At 37.1% G+C, this 17,730-nt stretch overlaps 1 protein-coding gene across 1 annotated transcript in view; it reads right to left on the bottom strand.

The window, feature by feature from the left end:
- Window positions 1-17,187, bottom strand: part of ADGRV1 (adhesion G protein-coupled receptor V1) — a 277,476-nt gene extending 260,289 nt beyond the window's left edge. Inside the window, exons 1-9 of the mRNA XM_014936880.1 lie at window positions 17,005-17,187; window positions 15,128-15,277; window positions 13,949-14,044; window positions 12,681-12,785; window positions 11,241-11,354; window positions 7,510-8,075; window positions 6,101-6,371; window positions 4,385-4,714; window positions 951-1,127 (exon numbers count right to left, since the gene is read on the bottom strand). Coding sequence (XP_014792366.1) covers window positions 951-1,127; window positions 4,385-4,714; window positions 6,101-6,371; window positions 7,510-8,075; window positions 11,241-11,354; window positions 12,681-12,785; window positions 13,949-14,044; window positions 15,128-15,277; window positions 17,005-17,187 — 1,992 coding nt within the window. The remainder of the gene's footprint in view (window positions 1-950; window positions 1,128-4,384; window positions 4,715-6,100; window positions 6,372-7,509; window positions 8,076-11,240; window positions 11,355-12,680; window positions 12,786-13,948; window positions 14,045-15,127; window positions 15,278-17,004) is intronic.
- Window positions 17,188-17,730: the final 543 nt, after the last annotated feature.

The following is a 17,730-nucleotide window of genomic DNA, read 5'->3' on the forward strand; positions in this document are numbered from 1 at the left end:
GTAAACTAGATGCAAAAGACAATTACCTCCTTGCAAATTGCTATTTGAACATCAGACTCAAAATGTTGAGCTTGCTTTTTTACTGATAGCTGTGTGTAAGATACAAAATCAAAGATGCTATATCCAGAAAAGTATATATTGAATCTTATCCTTCTAACCATTTATCAGTTATATATGTAGACAGTGCAGATGACAGATATCAAAAATCACTCAGCAACCATAAACACAAAAAGCCTTGTATGACTGACGTAATCACTTCCCACCTCATCAAGTCAAAACCTAGGTTTTAAATGTAATTACCAGAATTTTACTCTGTTGTTATACAGTGCCAACCTGCACTCTGCTGAAGGAAATTAGCAGTTTTAATCTGAGAATGCGAAACAAGTTAGGTAATTCAGGATTTGTGGGAAGATTTCAGTGAAGACAAGAAGGGGGAAAAGCGAAAATGTATGAAAAGGCATTTTAGAGAAAAGTTTCTCCAGCTGGGACTAAAGCACTTGGGTGGCAATGTTTAGCAAATGCTTTTTTGGTTTTTCAGAAAACTAAAAAGCATAGTTGTTGGAAAACACACCCAGTGAGCCAAATCGTATGTTCGCATATAAGTAAATTAACTATAAGAGAGACAGGCATTTCCATGAAATGGAGGAGCTTTACATTACTCCTGCTTTACATTACTACCTTTGCTGTTGGTGAGAGATTAAAAATGTCCTTTTGTTCCTTGCAGCACCTTTTGTTCCATGTGAGCATGGAGACCTAACGAGCTTTAGATGCTTACAGAAAAAGCAAAGATGGACCTCACTTTTCTGATAATGATTAACACATGATTTCAGACCTTATGAGGAGGGGTTTTCCTCACATTAACTTTGAAATGTTACAGTGAATATAGCAAGCTTTGCTTTCTCCAAATAAATTTTCCATGCTAAGGGACAATATAAAAAAGGTTTACTTACCACTGTAGCAGGGGAATCTTCTGGCTCAGAAAGAATAATTGGAAGATTGCTAATAAAGCCTATTTCTCCATTTGCAATATCTGGAGTAATCTTCAGCGAAATATTTCTAATCTCACCTAATCTGGGACTCACAGGTGGGATTAGAGGAATTCTATTCACCAGCTCAACTTTTTCTAGCTGTAGGAGAAAGTAAGAAAAAAATAAGAAATAAGAAGCCTTATAGTACCCAATCGGAACAATTCTGACATTTCAGAATAAGTTTCATATGGGGGGAGCAAAACATCTCCAGAGCAAATTTCTCTTTCTGGCAATATTGCTGTTACAAAAATGTGTAAGTCGATGTGTCAGAGAAATTAAGTGGATATTGTTGAGCTTTGAGTGGTATCTCTCTCAGAGAAATCATGTTTGTGTACACAACTAAATGTATGTAGAGGGAGAATGAGCCTTCTAAATTGGCTGATTCGCTACTAGACCTATGAATAACTGATGAGACAAGTGGCCCAAGCTAACTTTATTTTTTGTGCCATGCCTTGATAAAAATCTGCTAAAGCCACTGGAACCATAATTTACAGCCTGTGATGAAGCCAAAGAACGATCAGTCTTCTTTCCTCTCTCATACAACTTTAAGGACTTCTCTATTTATAATTCCTTAGAACTCCATTCAGAATCAAAAATCAGTGCTGTATTTCTAATCTGTAGCCTCTCTCTCTCTTTCCTCTTGTGTACCCAAATTTCTGATGGTTTATTGATACTAAGAAGAAACAGAAGAGTGTTTACCCTTTTTTTGAATGGGATGTATCACTCACTACACCCAGCGGCAGTACTGACATACTGAAAGCAGGACTTGCCTGGCAAATATTTATTTCAAATATAACCTACACCATTCAATTCTGCTTACACCCAGCATTATAACAAATGTTTCCATAACTGATTTTACATACAGTTCTGCAAACATTTCACTGTGGCATGAACCCTCAATGACAACCACCTTTAACTCCCACAAGGATGCTTTTTGCTTGAGGTTATCAGGTGTTATCGAACAGTAAGGTTTTATTGGAGGGGAAAGTAGCCTTATTTAAAGCCATATAGTGACAACAAATCACTTCAACTAGTGATTTTTAAAGTCCTTCACTTCTTAAAACCAATTTGCATAAAGTACTTGGGCTGTATCATATGTTTTTCCACCACTGCTGGAGTAACTCACAAAAATATTCATGCACATCTTATTTGACAATAGATGGAACTGTTTACAAATACCATATCCAGTAATTGATTCTCAATCGTACCAGTTATTTTTGAGAATCTGAGGAACTGATGGTGGGACTGTTTGTTTTGTTTGTTTTCTAACCTTTTATGCCCTGATCCTGCAATTAGCAGTCTGCAGGTGGACCACTGTGCGGTTGGTAGCTCACTAAAGTGTCTGAAACATTACACAGCTGAAACAATTCACTTTGTTAAGTGCTTCTGACCCAGGATAGTACTTTGAGATAATCAAGGAAGAACCAAGGTTGTGGTTTTTTCCTCAGTGTTTCCTCTTAAAACAAATCAGTTCATGAGGAAAAAAGAAGGCATTGTGAATTGAATAATAATGACAATTAGTTATGAAACTAGTTAATCTTCCTATCCATATCAAAAACCAAACCTCAGACTACAGTAGGTTATTTAACTGAAGATGTCACTGAAGAATGTTAATCTGTCTCTTCCAGTTCCTCTATCCATTCTCTAGTTGTGTTTAAGCTTCATTTCCTCCTCCACTCCTCCTCCCCTGATTCCTGAGTTGATCCTTTATTGTGCCCAGTACAAACTCTGTAATCTTCTCATTCTAAACATGTTCACCGAGATTATCGTTTATTCACAAAGTAGAAGGATTGTCATAGTGATAAATAGGGGCATTTTTCTTCCTTCTCTATAAGTTTCTAAATGAATTTTCTGTGCTGATTCTGATTTTGTTTATTCAAACAAAAAGATTTTTATGGTTCATGGGGAAAGTACAGAACATCCACCCTCCCAACACACCCCCTGCCTCACTGGAATCTGCAGTTTGAAAAGCCAGGGAAAGTGTCTGGATTCTGAAATACTTATCATATGTCTGTCTTGTCCATAGCCCACTCTGCAATGTTATTTATAAAGCATCATTTAAAAGGGGCTTGGAATTAGACATTTCAGTTCTTCTGTAGATCTTTCAGACCTGTGCAGGTGTAAAACTTACCAACCCATTATAGTACTCCAGAATGCAACTCCCTACCTAACTGTGAATGCCAAAAAATGCATCCTGGTAAAACAGTATTACAATTCTCACAAGGATTTTTTTTTCCTTTTTTTTTTTTTAAGTGAATGCAGGAAGAAGGAGGTGGAGGAAAGAAATCTTTTCAAGGTCCCAGAAGTAATTAATACATCTTTAGTACACTGCAAGTTAAAGAAAAAACTAGCAAATTTCAAATCTATTGATTTAATATCAACATCTTCATCTTCATTTGAACACTCTAAAGATGTCTGACTTAAAATATTAAAAGGAACTAAGAAATGCCTCTAAAGGACTAAGAAATGCCTCTCTGATTTGTGCTTTGGATGTGCCAAGTCATCCCTTTGTGTATCGAGATCGCTACCTGGGCCCTTCACCCCAGATGACCAGAATGGCACAGTTTACCACAGCAAATACAGATTATGGGGCAGTCATAACTGCAGATGAGAAAATAATAATAACCAATACCGATGACAATGCCCAGGATCTTCCACAGCAGTAAATCTGAACAATGTCATGATAAAATGTAAGCAAACTTGGTTTTCTCCAGTGAAAAATGAAAGCCGTCTCCTCTAGCCAAATTTAATACGCAATGACAGAAGTTCCCTTCTTACAAACTCAGATAGAAAAACAAAAGAGTTAAAAACCCCAAAAAGGGAACAAGGAACATGATACAGAAAAACTGGAAAAAAGTCCTTTCTAAGTTCTATGGCCAAATTCATATATAAATGAAAGAGAATACATTTTTGACTATCCTAAATTTACCTTTACTTCATTGTCATTTCTAAAATTTGTCATGCTCTGTAACTCAACTTAAAGAACCTTAATTTGTTTAAATTGGAAGCCAAGGGGCAGACAGATGCCTCAAAAGGTAACTAACTTCTGCAACATTGATCTCATTTTGCTGAATTCCACAGTTAAATACTGTTACAATAGTCTATTTCTTTAAAATGGCATAATTAGTAAATAAGGATTAGAAATAGAGCTCTTTATGGCATATTTATGGAAGCTGCCTCCAAATAAGAAAGTTTTTCTTAGCTATAGAGCTCATGCCATTTTACTTTTTTTTTCTTCTTTTTTTTTTAAAGGTAGGATCATTTTAATTGCACAAAAAGTGAAGGAGCAACAACTAAATTACATCCTTTATATTACATGGGCTAAAAAAACCCACCCCAAAACACAACTGAGATACCTGTATGAGGAAATGAGCACCGTTTTGAAGAAATGCATCATTTCTTATTGGTATGTTTAAAGTGTCCTGTGTTTTCCCTTCTGGAAACATGAGAATGCTTCTTCTAGACATATTTAGAATGCCATCTTTTGCTCTCCTGGGATCCAAATCTCCAGCTGGAATATACAGTGCAGTATAAACCAACCGCACGTCTCCAACTGTTCCTCTCTCCCTTGCAAAACTCAAGGATAAGAAGCGCCCCGTTGGGTTGCTTTCAATCTTCTGGTTCTCCAGAGGATGAAATTTAATTAGGCCATAAACATCATCGCTGTCCTGGATGTAAAAGAGAAGCTGCAAAAGAGAAAACAGCACCACTTACTCTATGCTACAATTTTATTCTACACCATCATGCTTTCACCACAGCACGTCCTGACTGTCACCATACATTTTTCTCCTTAGTGAGCTGGCACTCGGGAGAGAAATCAGATTGACAGCCCCAAAGTATTCTTTGTACACAAGCAGCGCAACACTGACTGTGGCAACTTTCCCACTATGCATCATCCCTGTGCCAGAATGAGCTCTGAATTACTGATTTTTTGGGTCAGCAGCCAAAGTGAATAATTTAGAAATGTTTCAGATTGTGAAAAATTTCGTTTTATTCACCGAGTTTCGTTCCAGCCGCTTTCGAGAAAGACAAAGTAGGGACTTGAGTCACAGAACTGTCGGCAACGCTAGCCAGCCTTTATTTAACAGTTCAGAGGTCACAGTCTTAATCACCAACCCCTCCTCTTGAAGCTGTTACTCTGTGTAAGACATTCCAATAATCATTAAGACAGCAAGTGAGCAAGGGAAAATAACATTCCTGCCTTCTCTTCGCGAGCTGTCACTCAGGACAGCATTTATGCAACTCTGTGTATGTTGGGAATAATCTAAGATGAATGCCACCGTGTTAAAAAGGTCTGTCTTTGTACACCATAATAACCCAGATACTTTGGATATGGCTCCATACACTACGACTATATTCAGGATGAATTTGTTTGATTTATATTCAAATGGCTGGCAGGGTGAGGGGGGAGATGTTACCCCTCTGCTCTGCTCTGGGGAGACCTCCCTGCAGTGCCACCTCCAGCGCTGGGGCCACCAACATCAGAAGGACGTGGACCTGTTGGAGGGGGGCCAGAGGAGGCCACGGAGATGCTCCGAAGGATGGAGAACCTTTGCTGTGAGGACAGGCTGAGAGAGTTGGGGGGGTTCAGCCTGGAGAAGAAAAGGCTTCAGGGAGACCTTAGTGCCCCTTCCAGTCCCTCAAGGGGCTCCAGGAGAGATGGGGAGGGGAGCCATAGGATGGCGGGGAGCAGTTCTAGACTGAAAGAAGGGAGATTGAGGTGAGATGTGGGGAAGAACTTGTTTGGTGGGAGGGTGGTGAGAGCCTGGCCCAGGTTGCCCAGAGAAGCTGTGGCTGCCCCATCCCTGGAGGGGTTCAAGGCCAGGTTGGAGGGGGCTTGGAGCAACCTGGTCTGGTGGGAGGTGTCCCTGCCAAGGCCAGAGAAATAGAACTGGATGGTCTTTAAGGTCCCTTCCCACTCAAAACATTCTGTGATTCTACAATATTCAAGCTCAAACCCTTTAGCCAGTCTGGCTAATCAATCAATGTTATCAAAAGTTATCAAAACTGGTGAAGTCTCTAATTATTACCTCTTATTACCAATTCCAAAAGAATTCCAAAAGCAAACTTACCTCAGATGGTTCACTGACTTCCGCACCTCCCTGTATTGTATGAGCTAAGAGTTTCAGAATGTAGGGCTCTGCCTCTTCTGGTAGATCATCATCAATAATGTTCAGAGGAAGTGTTACCAGCATCTCTCCTTGATCAAAACATATCTCCCCGGTGTCTGGAATGAGGTCTGCAGTCACAGGTGAGGGATCACTGCTGTTTCGGATGATAACCCAGGTGACAGAAACATTTCCATGTGTTCCACCATTTCTCACAATCGTGATCCCGTCAAACCTACGGGTTTGAATGGAAATAAAAACCCCACAATGTAAAATTATAATCGATATTGGCCTGCTTAGTTGTTGATTCCCTGAAAGAATTATACAGATCTCATTGGAATAAATGTTAACTGCTGCAAATGACATTTGAGTCAGGGCTTAAAGTCTGTGAAATCATCACACACATCTAAGACTTTTCTTAGAGTACTTATTCATGAGCTCTCTGTAATGTCTCTAAAGATATTTGTTTGAACCTATTTTGTTTACAGCGAGAAAGATACTGAGAAATGAAGATTTGGCACATTTTACATTTGTCTCGAGAAATACATGTCAAATTTCAGAAAACTTTTTCTCTATTAACTTTCCACACCATTTTATAAACTACATCAAAATACAGTTGTCAGGCATGAACATTTAAATAATGATTCTGAAAGAACTATTTGCCTCTGTACTCAAATATTAAGTTATCTATATTTATGATACTGAAAATGTCTTGTTTCCTGCACCTGGTAAGTGCATGATTACCAGAAAAATATCTGGGAATCATAACTTTGAAAAATTTAGAAAGCAACATTTATTTTTTTTACTGTGCCTAAGAAACAAAGGTGAATATTGTAGTGCTGGTTTTTACATACTGTAAAATATTGTTTCTAAGTTGTTCATAGTATGATAGCTTGATGCATTACCTGTTTCTCTGGGGATGAGCTACCATGGGAGACACTCAACACCTTTTTTTTTTTTTTTAGCCAGAGACTGATTCTATATATAGTAAATACAAAGATTTACCAGGGAAGGAAGCCAGAAATCTATTTCTGACTTGTATGAACGGGTGTGTGGCAGCATCACGACTTCACTGATCCTGCCTTTAGGTTAAGGGGGTTGCAGTATTCTGACAACGTGATTAAATATTTACAGTTTTTACATACAGTTCATAAATATTAAAATGCTTCCTGTATAATCAGACATCGCCACTTCCTTGAAACCTTTGTAGATATAGTTGATAATAATAACAACACACTAAGTTGTTATTATTTTTATATTATATTTTCACTAGTGAGTTTACAATTATTTTCAGTGAAATCCTAAAGATGTTTAACAATGCAAAACATTATCTCTTAAGCTGACTAGATACTAGATTTGAAGATCTGTAGTACCTTGAAATTTGGTCTTCATCAATGACAACAGTCTGAGCAAACAGGATACTGTTGATTGATAGCACTCCATGGGGTTTATCGTTTGGTTGGATGGTGACATGAACGACAGACGGATTAACCAAAACAGCATCCCCCTGCAAAGTGTCCTTAAGCAGCATAATCTGAAAGGTCTCAGCAATTTCTGGTATGGCATCATCAAGGATCTTAAATTTCAAATACGTTTCGTGAACTAGGGGTGGGAAAACAATGGTTGTATTTGGCTGTAGATCGAGGAAGTCTACGTTGAGCTGCGCGTGTGCTGTTGAATCCCCAGTTATGATGGCGTAACTGACAGAGACTTCATCTTCGTCAGGTCCAATCAATTTTCCACTCACATCCTTACCACGAGTCACTGGAATTGTCACCACATCCACTTCCTCAGGCACCATATAAGCACTCTGAACAAAACGCACGGGGCTGTCGTTTTTCTTAACGATAATCTGAACGGAACTTCTTGTGCTGTTGATTTCAGCCCCTCCCTCCACGCTCCTCAGGCGAACAACAAACAGTTCATCATTTTCAGGTATCTGGAAAAATAATATTAACAACTGGGTGTAACTCACATTTTAACTACACGCAGAACACCCTTACTGAGTAATATGTTTTACATATTTTGCAGAAAAGGGAAATAATACAAACTTGAAAGAACATTTCATAGTAAAACAAACAGGAGAAAAGTCTTGCTTTTAATTTGGCTGAAAATCCCTCCTCAAAAGTGAATGTTTCCATTTTCTACAACACATTTCTGTGCTCTGGCAATATGAAAAAGGGTGGAAAGCCAAACAAAAGCAAAATAAAAACTAGGCAGGAATCAGAAAAAAATGGATCTTTCGAAGTCAAGATTATGAGGAGATCCAGACTCTACTTTTGGAAGCCACCTCTACTCGAAAACAAATGTTTCTCCCAGTTATTTAGATTTACATCTTGATTTTCTGATGTTGGTACTGATTAACCTCTATGCATGTCTCAGAAATACAGGAACAACGTATGGGCACAACCTACCTTGGCCCATCCATTCCCATACACCTGGAAAAGGAACATTTCCTGTGTTCAAACCCACATCCCCAGGGAAAATTTCTGTCACAGATCTGAGAAAGTGTTTTCTGGTGCTTAGCAATTAATCAGGTTTTGGCATTTCTACAAGATGGGTCCTTAAAACTACATTTACTCTTTGGTATTTCTTCTCCAATAGCTGATGCCGCAGATAACAAAACAGCAAATTACAGAACTTAAGGGCAAGAGTTTTGCTTTGGATTGCACATTTTATTCCCCTGAATGTATTTAACTGAAAAAATAAAAGAGTATTTTCTTAATACATATAGGTGAAATGTAAATCTTTAAAAACTATTTAGATCTTTGCATCTCGTCCTTGCTGCAGACTCCTGGAAACTAGTATTATTTACTTCTGAGAGGAATTCCAGGACAAAATTACTTATTTTTTGTTAATGGTAATAGTCAGTTAGAAAGTTGACAAATCCTTTTCATGCACTTTTGTTTACCGAGTTAAAAAAGTTCTGAAAAACCCTGCTGTCCAATATTTCTTCTCTTTCACACTCATTTGTTAATTGGCCACCCTCAGATCCTTTTCTAGGGCTGAGACATTGGGAATGCAACCGCCTTTATAGCAGATGCTAATTCTCTCCCTTGCTTGATTCCTAGCACTTAAACTTGCATAATCCTGTTGACTGATGGAGGGGTTTTTGTCAACATGAGATCTGGAAGTTCTCAGTCAACTCTCTCCTATACTGAGCTACAACACAGTTATTTACCTTCTTAGAATAGATGCTAACTTGTGTTTCATTCAGTTAACTAATCAATAGACCATCTTGCAACACACAAATATACATTTAAGAGACAGTTAAAATGTCTTATTGTAGTTTAGATACATGTTAGTATCTCCTATAAATGGGACAGTCTGGAGTTCTTAACGGTATCATGATTGACCAATAAAAAAAACCCAGTCAAACTTCAAAGACAACAGTATAAAGGATTTCCAGTGCTGCCTCACCTCTTTCATTTTCTATTAACAATGTTTCCATTATGCTTCACTAAAAAAGTGAATTTATACAATAAGAGTACTATAAATGTGGTGCTATGGAGATGAGATCTGCAGCCCCCTAATTTCTGTAGGAAAAGTGCCACCCAATTCAGAAAAATACTTGTTTCGTTGTTTTTCCTAATTTCGGATCCTAAAAGCTCAAACTAAGTTCTGAGACTAACACTGGATTCTTGTGAATTCCATCATCACCACCAATAAAGGTTTTTTATGCAAAATTAATCTTTCATGTATGCCTGTGAACATCTTCCCCTGAGTGGACCAACAGACCAGTACAGAGCAAACTTTGAAAAATGGAACTCAGAGAGCATTTCTCAGAGGGAAAAAAACAACACATCACATCCTCCCAAAAAGCCTAAATATTTCTTTCTGAGTATAAGTCGCAGAAATGTTACATCTAATCTGAAAGAGATGTTTCGATGCACCAGTCTGGCACAGTCTCTTAACATTAAAAATACCGACAAAGATGTAGACGCCCACTTTTCAAAACTAACAGAAATATGCAAAAAATTGCTTTGTTTCTCACTTCTGAGACAAGCACTTTTTGGCTATTAGTTTTTTCTTCTGAATTTCCTCATTAAATTTTTCTGTATCAAAGTTACTAATTTTGGTGCCTCTATTTCCCCTCTCATGCCCAAAAGAGAAAAGGCATGTGTAAGAGAAGTGAAAATCACAAATTGAAAAATAGAATAATATGTTTTGTTTACTGCAAAATAGAAAGACTCAGAACATATGTTTTTTTTTAAAGACCAACCTAAAAGTTGAACATTTTTAACTATCACCTAGTGTTCATGCTCTTCAAAAGATTGAACGTTTCTTTCAACAGTCTTACTTATTTTTAGAATTAGTTTTAAAAATCCGTTTCTACCCTAAAACACATATATAAATATATACTTTTTTTTCAATCTATCTTTTCCCTCTGAATATTCAATTTGTGATATTCTTTCTTTAGTAGCAAAAGTAACAAGTCTGCTCTTCACATGAATGAGGAGCCAAACAAGTTAACAAAGAATAAACTGGATTTTCATGCATTGTTAACTGAAGGCAGGGGAGCTGCACAGGCATCACTGAGGACGTAATCAAAAAGGCAACATGTCAGCAATATTATGATTGGGTTCCTTTTGCCTAAACAATTAATAATGACAAAAAGGAGAGCCTGAGTTCATTATGCAAACATAAGCTGAATTTGCACGGCATACAATTAGGGAAAAGCAGAGCACACTTTAAAAGAAATACAGAAATGTTAAATATAGAAAGGACAGTCCAATATACAATCTTAGATCTAGGTCAAGAACATCATCCTTGGCTGTACAACAAGGACCTCAGTATTACATCTAAAAAAATAATATAATGCGTTTCTGATTATTTGTACATTTACTGCAGTAGCACCTAATAGGTCGAGTCAGAGCAGCCAAGATAGGTTCAGAACATAAAAATATTCACTGATGAGAATTACAAAGGTAGCATTAGAAGGAGCAAAAATGAGAGCCAAAATTTAACATCCCTTTATTAAGTAGAAGCATTTTTAACCTCATTTAAACCAAGCATTTTTTGTGACTTATGACTCTAACTCTCTGCAGACCAGCATTTAACCTTCTACATATCCAAACCAAATATGAAGTCAGCTTGTTCTTACCTGATCATCAAGCACTGTTAAATTATAAATCAGCACTGATCTCCCAGGGGTAAACGTAATATTTCCCCTAGCTGGACTAAAGTCTTCCTCAGGTGGGTTTGGTCCATCTTCTATCTGCAAAGGATTCATTTTTACAATAAGAAATACACAAAAGAGGAATGCAGACCTAGTAGAAGTATAATAATGGATACAGGGTGTGTGACATGCATAGCAAATGACAGTCTATTCAGTCATCTCCTGCACACAGGCGCACACATTCCGTTCTGAAAATCTGCTCTTTTTTTTGCTAGATGGAGTAAGTCAGAATAACCACTCTGAAAAAATTACATATTGCCAGAAAAAGAGGAAGAAAACTACTTCCATATAGGCCTATAAGGACTCTGGTGTCTATTGATGCCTAATTGGCTTTTCCACATAACAGAAAGGGTATTCATTCTAATTTAATCTAAATCACTAGTATTTCAAAATAAGTTCTGAGACAAAATAATAGCAGTTACTGTTTTTCTTTTTTTTTTCCTTTTTATCTTGACTTGTGAGAGATACTACATTTAATAGTGTAACCTGAGGACTAGGAAGCCACTTAAAGGTAATATGGGGTGGGATTTTTTAGAAAATCTTGTAAATTTTTTTCAACATATGTACACAAACTACACTGGGAGATAGATGGACCTGATTAACTGTGCAGATAGCAAAATTTATTGGACCTTAAAACAAATAGATCAGCAATAAATGACACAGAGGACCTCATTCTGTACTTTAAGTAAACATGCCATATTTAGAATGTAATAAAACCCAGTATAAATCTTTTCAGATTTTGATTGGTCTAGATTATAGCCTTGATGATGCATAAGACCAGACAAATGAAAAGAAATATCCATATGAAAGAATTTCTATTCAAAGTATGTACTAGAATTGGAGCTAGGTAAGAAAAAAACCAAAACAATAAAGGCAATAACTGTATCCCACTCAAAGCAAGTATGTAAGTAACTGTCTAAATATTCAACGAGTGGTTTAGTTTCTGGGGAATCAAACTGCAGTCTTACAGATGCAGAACTTCAGTAAATACTGAACTCTCATACTTTCATGTCCAAACTTGGCACAAGCATTAAGGCTCCATATCGGCAAAATTTGAATATTAAACAAGACATTCTTACACACTTAATACACATTGTTTTCTAGTAATAGCAGCTAATGCTGCCACAAATATCTTCCTAAATGACAGAGAATACTCAGTTTTCTCTAATATCTCTGAATTTTTCCTCAAATTAAACAGATAATTACAATATTCTCCATTTAACAGGTAATATCTTTCCACTTTACAAAACAGATTTAACAAACATAAACATAGGTATTTTTCCCCTTTTTCACTTTTATATACGCTCTTATACATTACAGTTTCATCCAATAGACTAAGGTATGAAGCCTTTTTGTTGAACTCACCTCAAAAGTTACGATGACCGTCCCATAGGTTCCCCTCTCCCTAATTAGAGTGAGAGGCACAAATTCATTTCTGCCCCTGGGCTCATTCACCGTGATTAAGGCAGACTAATGAGGAAGAAAAGGGACAGGCAATCAGGCACAGATCAAATATCACAGCAGAAGGAAGAAACTGTTACCATAGAAATACCAAACTCCCACAGACAAGTTAATCCAATCTGCAAACCAGTCCACTGATGGCACACATTTCCTAGCAACCAATTAGTTCAGCTAATAAAAAGCTTGAAGGATTTCAGATTAAAAAAAAAAAAATTATCATAAGTTATGCAAGTAGGGTGGGGGTTGTTTTGTAAATTAACATAGTCAATATACACAAAGCACTACCATATTGGCACTGGTATTTATAGGAGCTAAAAATAGGTTTTCTCCATTAAAAAGTCATTTATTAGATAGCTAGCTGTAAATAGACTCTGTCTTGTCAAACTGTTGTAGGTGAAAGATTTCAAAGAATTACACTAATTCAGGGACCAGCATGACTTAGTGCTGGGTTGCTAAAAATGTCTCATGTTCTTGTGCTTTTTCAGGAAAAGTCCTCCACAAAAATTGTATTGCCATAATGCTGGTGATAAGCTATAGCTTCTCTTTCTACTCACACAACAACTTCACAATTTCAGTGAAATTCAGTGAAACCTCTGTATTATTGCAAATACCCTCCACACCACCAGGGCCACACCAATGTCTTGTCACAGAAGGTGTTATCCAATGCATATATCATGGTAGTGTCCCCTCAGCTTGAGAATTTAAGTATTAAAATGCTCACTAAGGATGTGAAAATGTAAATATTCTCAAGATTTCCCAATCACATCTTTAACTCCTCACTTCTTCCATAGTATATTAATATTACTATATATTAATAGATATTAACATTTGTATACATAATATATTATATTACAGATGAGGGGCAGTGAGACTGAACAACTTTTTAAAACTTTATATCTAAGATGAGCAGCACAGATATTCATCCAAGTGTGAGCATCTCAAGCTATGTCTCAACACCAAAAAGCATACAGAAGTATTAAAGCTGTATATATGTATGAATTACATACATATGTATGAATTACCTCTAGAGATGTTTTCAAAGATGTAACTCAGCACTTTCAAGGGATTTTCAAGGGATTTCAGGGATTCAGTTGAACAACTAACCAGCATCTTTTAAAATTTCAGCGTTATGCTTTCTAACATTTTCACATATACCATACAAAAAGGCATACCATGTTAAAAGAAATTATTCCAAAGGCATTGTCATTTGATAAGATTGTTACAGTGACAGATTTGGGTGAGCCAAGCTTTATCCTTGCAGACGGTTTCTAAAATTAACAAAACAAAATAAGATATTAAATATGGTGATGGGCAAAAAATACACATTTTTATTTTGTTGTCAGAATAAATATTAGCCTATGACAATCTTTATGTCTTTTTATTATAAATTGCAATTGAAATTATTTAAAGCAATAGAATACACCAAAATAATTCTCAATTACTGAGGAAACACTCAATACAGCCAAAACCAAAGTGCTTGAAACAAACTTTGTAAATGATGAATCATAGTTTTGGTAATCTATTAATGACATCATAGCAAGAGGAACTAGGCACAAGCATTTAGCACTGCCAAGAACTCCAAAGTTGTTCTTTTTTTCCTAATACTGATGCTTTGAAGCTACTATGCTGAGATACCAGCTAAAGGAAACGAATCTCTACAGTCTTGTGAAAATGAGGTACGACGTTTACAAATCAAATTAAGAAGGAAGGGAAAACAGGCACTTGTACATTCACTGCAAATGTCCCCTGGATCATGTAATAATTGGCTATAAAAAATAGAATTTATCTTTACTGAACTCACATCAAAAGTCATGAACTGCTAGCTAAAAAAAAGTGAATGAGAAATCTTCTCCTGTAGCATGACCCCTGCGAGACAGAACAATATGAAGGCACTTAATTATAAGTATTTTAAAAATTGTTTGTTTGGTTTTGGCTAAGTCTCATGTACCCTCTGCTTCCAGAGGACTGGAAGTCATCCTCTCTTTCGCTACTTCCACCTTCTCTTCCAGCTACTGTCTATGCAGCAAAACAGGAAAGGGTGAGAATCTGTTCACAATTTCAGTCTTCTGGCCTCCAGTAGACCTTCAAGTGTCCAGAGCTGAACACAGTGCCTGCTGAAGGGTCAGACTATGTCCATACTGCACAGAATCATCACATAGATAACCCACATGAATGGCAAAACCTTCTAAAGAGCAGCAAGCACCATCCTGGCTAGTCTCCAAATTTTAGTTCTGTTTCTACTTGGACTCACAAGCAGCACAACTACACTGGCATCTATGGAAGACCATGCATTTTTATGAGATTACCCACCATTTTCTGGGGAACAGATAAATTGAACAACTGAGACTTACTGGTAGAGTCAAGTAAAATGTGAATGTCTCATCAGCCTCTGGAAGGTCATCATCACAGACAGATATATACACTGTTCGGTTTGTTTCTGTATCGGGTATAAATGCAGCTGCATATGTGTCAAAAAAGTCTCCTGTGTCTTCTCCATCAATCTGCAATAAATACACAACTGAATGCCACCTCCTTCTTGCTCCACCATCTCCTATAATATTAATCTGGACTCATTTAACAGACTTCAGACACTCTTCTTTGCAGGTAATTCTTCCCGCAATTTCCCCTGCTGCCACACAGGTAATTTCTGGACAGAGGGTAGAGATAATAGCCCCTTGTAGCCAGGCTGAGTAACCAGGAAACAAACAAAAAAAACACAAACAAAACAAACACAACACCTATTCAGAACCATTTATGACTTCCTTCCCTGCACCTGGGTATCTTGATATGGCATAATATCCTACCTGAATTAAACTCACCTTAAGAGCTAACTTCCCTCTGCCTTCCTGTCTGACTCTAGGGACCAGAAGGAGCTGGGGTGGTTAACCTAGATTAACATTTTAATTGCCAAAATTGGCAAGAGGAACTCTTCTATAATGAACAGTCCTGCTTTCATTTCAGCCAGCAACAGAAAATCCCCCTGGTTCTGCTGTAAGGGTGGCTGGAGGAGAGATTACAAAGGCAGCAGCGTCAAGATTAAGGTTAAGTTTAGAGTTGGAAGCTGAGACTAAATGGGCAGAAGCAACTGAACCAGAATAGCTGCCACACCTGAATCTACCATCCTTAAAGGCACTAAAGGTTTGAATGAACCTTCGAGGAAAAGGCTACTCTTCATTTGAGAAGAGTGAAATTAGAAGTTTAATGAAGAGGAAAAGCATGAAAGGTATTTTTGTGGCTGTCATCTGTCATTGGATACTGGCAACTACTTTCTATGTATCTGAGCCAACACTAGACTTACCAAAAAGCTCTTACAAAACCAGGCTATAAACATCTTCCTAAAAAAGTGCTCAAAATATTCATGTTAGAAACAAAATTTGGAACTTCAGGTCCTTAATAAGTAAACAAAGTTAGTCTGCTTGTTGCACCAGTTTCAAAGTACAATGACATTTTCTCAAGGTTTTCTTCCCCGAAGTTAATAAAGTGTGAAATCCCTACAGATCAAGTTCTATTCCTTGTAATTTCTAAGGCATGTATTTTTCGTATTTAGTTACAAGAGAATAAAGTAATATGCATGAACACAGATAGTTTCTTTTGCCTACAGACTGCAGAAATTCATTAGCAGTGCATCTTCTCTGAGACACTGCTGTGTTCTCATGTGGTACTCACACCACATGGCATCTTACTCAATACACATATGGTACAGCACACCCTAAAGGGTTTAAACTTTAAAAGGGAATACAATCAAGATCATAGCTAATAACAGCTAAGAAATAAAGAAAATAATGTACAAGTACTAATTCTTATCTCCCCATGAATTGAAATATGTAATTTTAAAAATTCATATGGAAATTGGACTCTAATAGTGGAGTAACTATTAAACTGCAGGTTCTAAAGTAATCCTGAAAAGGGAAAATTGCTATATACTCACATTTTCAGTATGAAACTGACAGTCACAATCAAAATCAAACAAGCATATCAGTTTGGACTTCCACCTGAGCAGTAGGAGCGGGCTCCTTGAGGAGACATCATACCACTATTTTGAAACCATTGATGCAGCCAGCAAGAATTCATGCAGTAACAGAAAATGTGCGTTTCTTCTTCAAAGGGAAGCATTGCCCCAGTGAAATATCACCCTCCCTTTCGTTGGCTTCTTAAAAGCATAGGCAACATTCAAAATTTCAGAAAGATAGTAATATTTACTGAGAATATAACTGGCATAATTTCTTACCGACACAATTGCTGTGATGTTAGCAGGCTTCCCTGTCCTCTCAATTACAAGACGTATAACAGTTGTACTTGTTTCATTAACTACAAATTCTGTCTGCCCACTGAACTTCACTTCTGTTTCTCCAGATGTGAAATGAATGAGTAATGCTAAAAGCAAATGAACTAATAAAGAAGCAGAGGGCATCCCTATAGGAAAAGAAAAGAATAATTAAAAATAAATTGTGAATCTGAAATATATAAAACATTCCTGGCTGTCCTTACCAACCCAGTCAACGCTTCTCAATCCTTCAAATACAGTGATTACCTTGTGAGCTTCAGAAATGAGATGAAAACATGCACGGGTCTCAGCTATAATCAAGTCAGATAATGCAATTATCATCTACATCTAATTCTATAACTTTCATCTAGTGACTTTCTAGACAGTATTGACCAAACTTTTTAAGTGGAGGAATAAGTAGCATCTTTCAAGAAAAAACAATGACATAGCCACAATTGTTATCATTTCCAACCAACAGAAAAAAAAAGTTAGTGTAAAGGCTGACAGTTCTATTTCCACTTTCTTTGCTCTCTTGATTCTCTTGATTCTCTTTAGAAAGAAACATGGATTGGCAAGAAGGGTGAGGGGTTGGGTGTTTCAGTCATCTCACAGACCATCTTCTGACATCTTATGGACCATGAAATGTTCTTAAACATTTGCATATTTACGTGACAGTCTTTTCATGGCTTC

This window comes from Calidris pugnax, unplaced genomic scaffold (genome assembly GCF_001431845.1).
Source record: "Calidris pugnax isolate Ruff unplaced genomic scaffold, ASM143184v1 scaffold40, whole genome shotgun sequence".
Classification (NCBI taxonomy): Eukaryota; Metazoa; Chordata; class Aves; order Charadriiformes; family Scolopacidae; genus Calidris; species Calidris pugnax.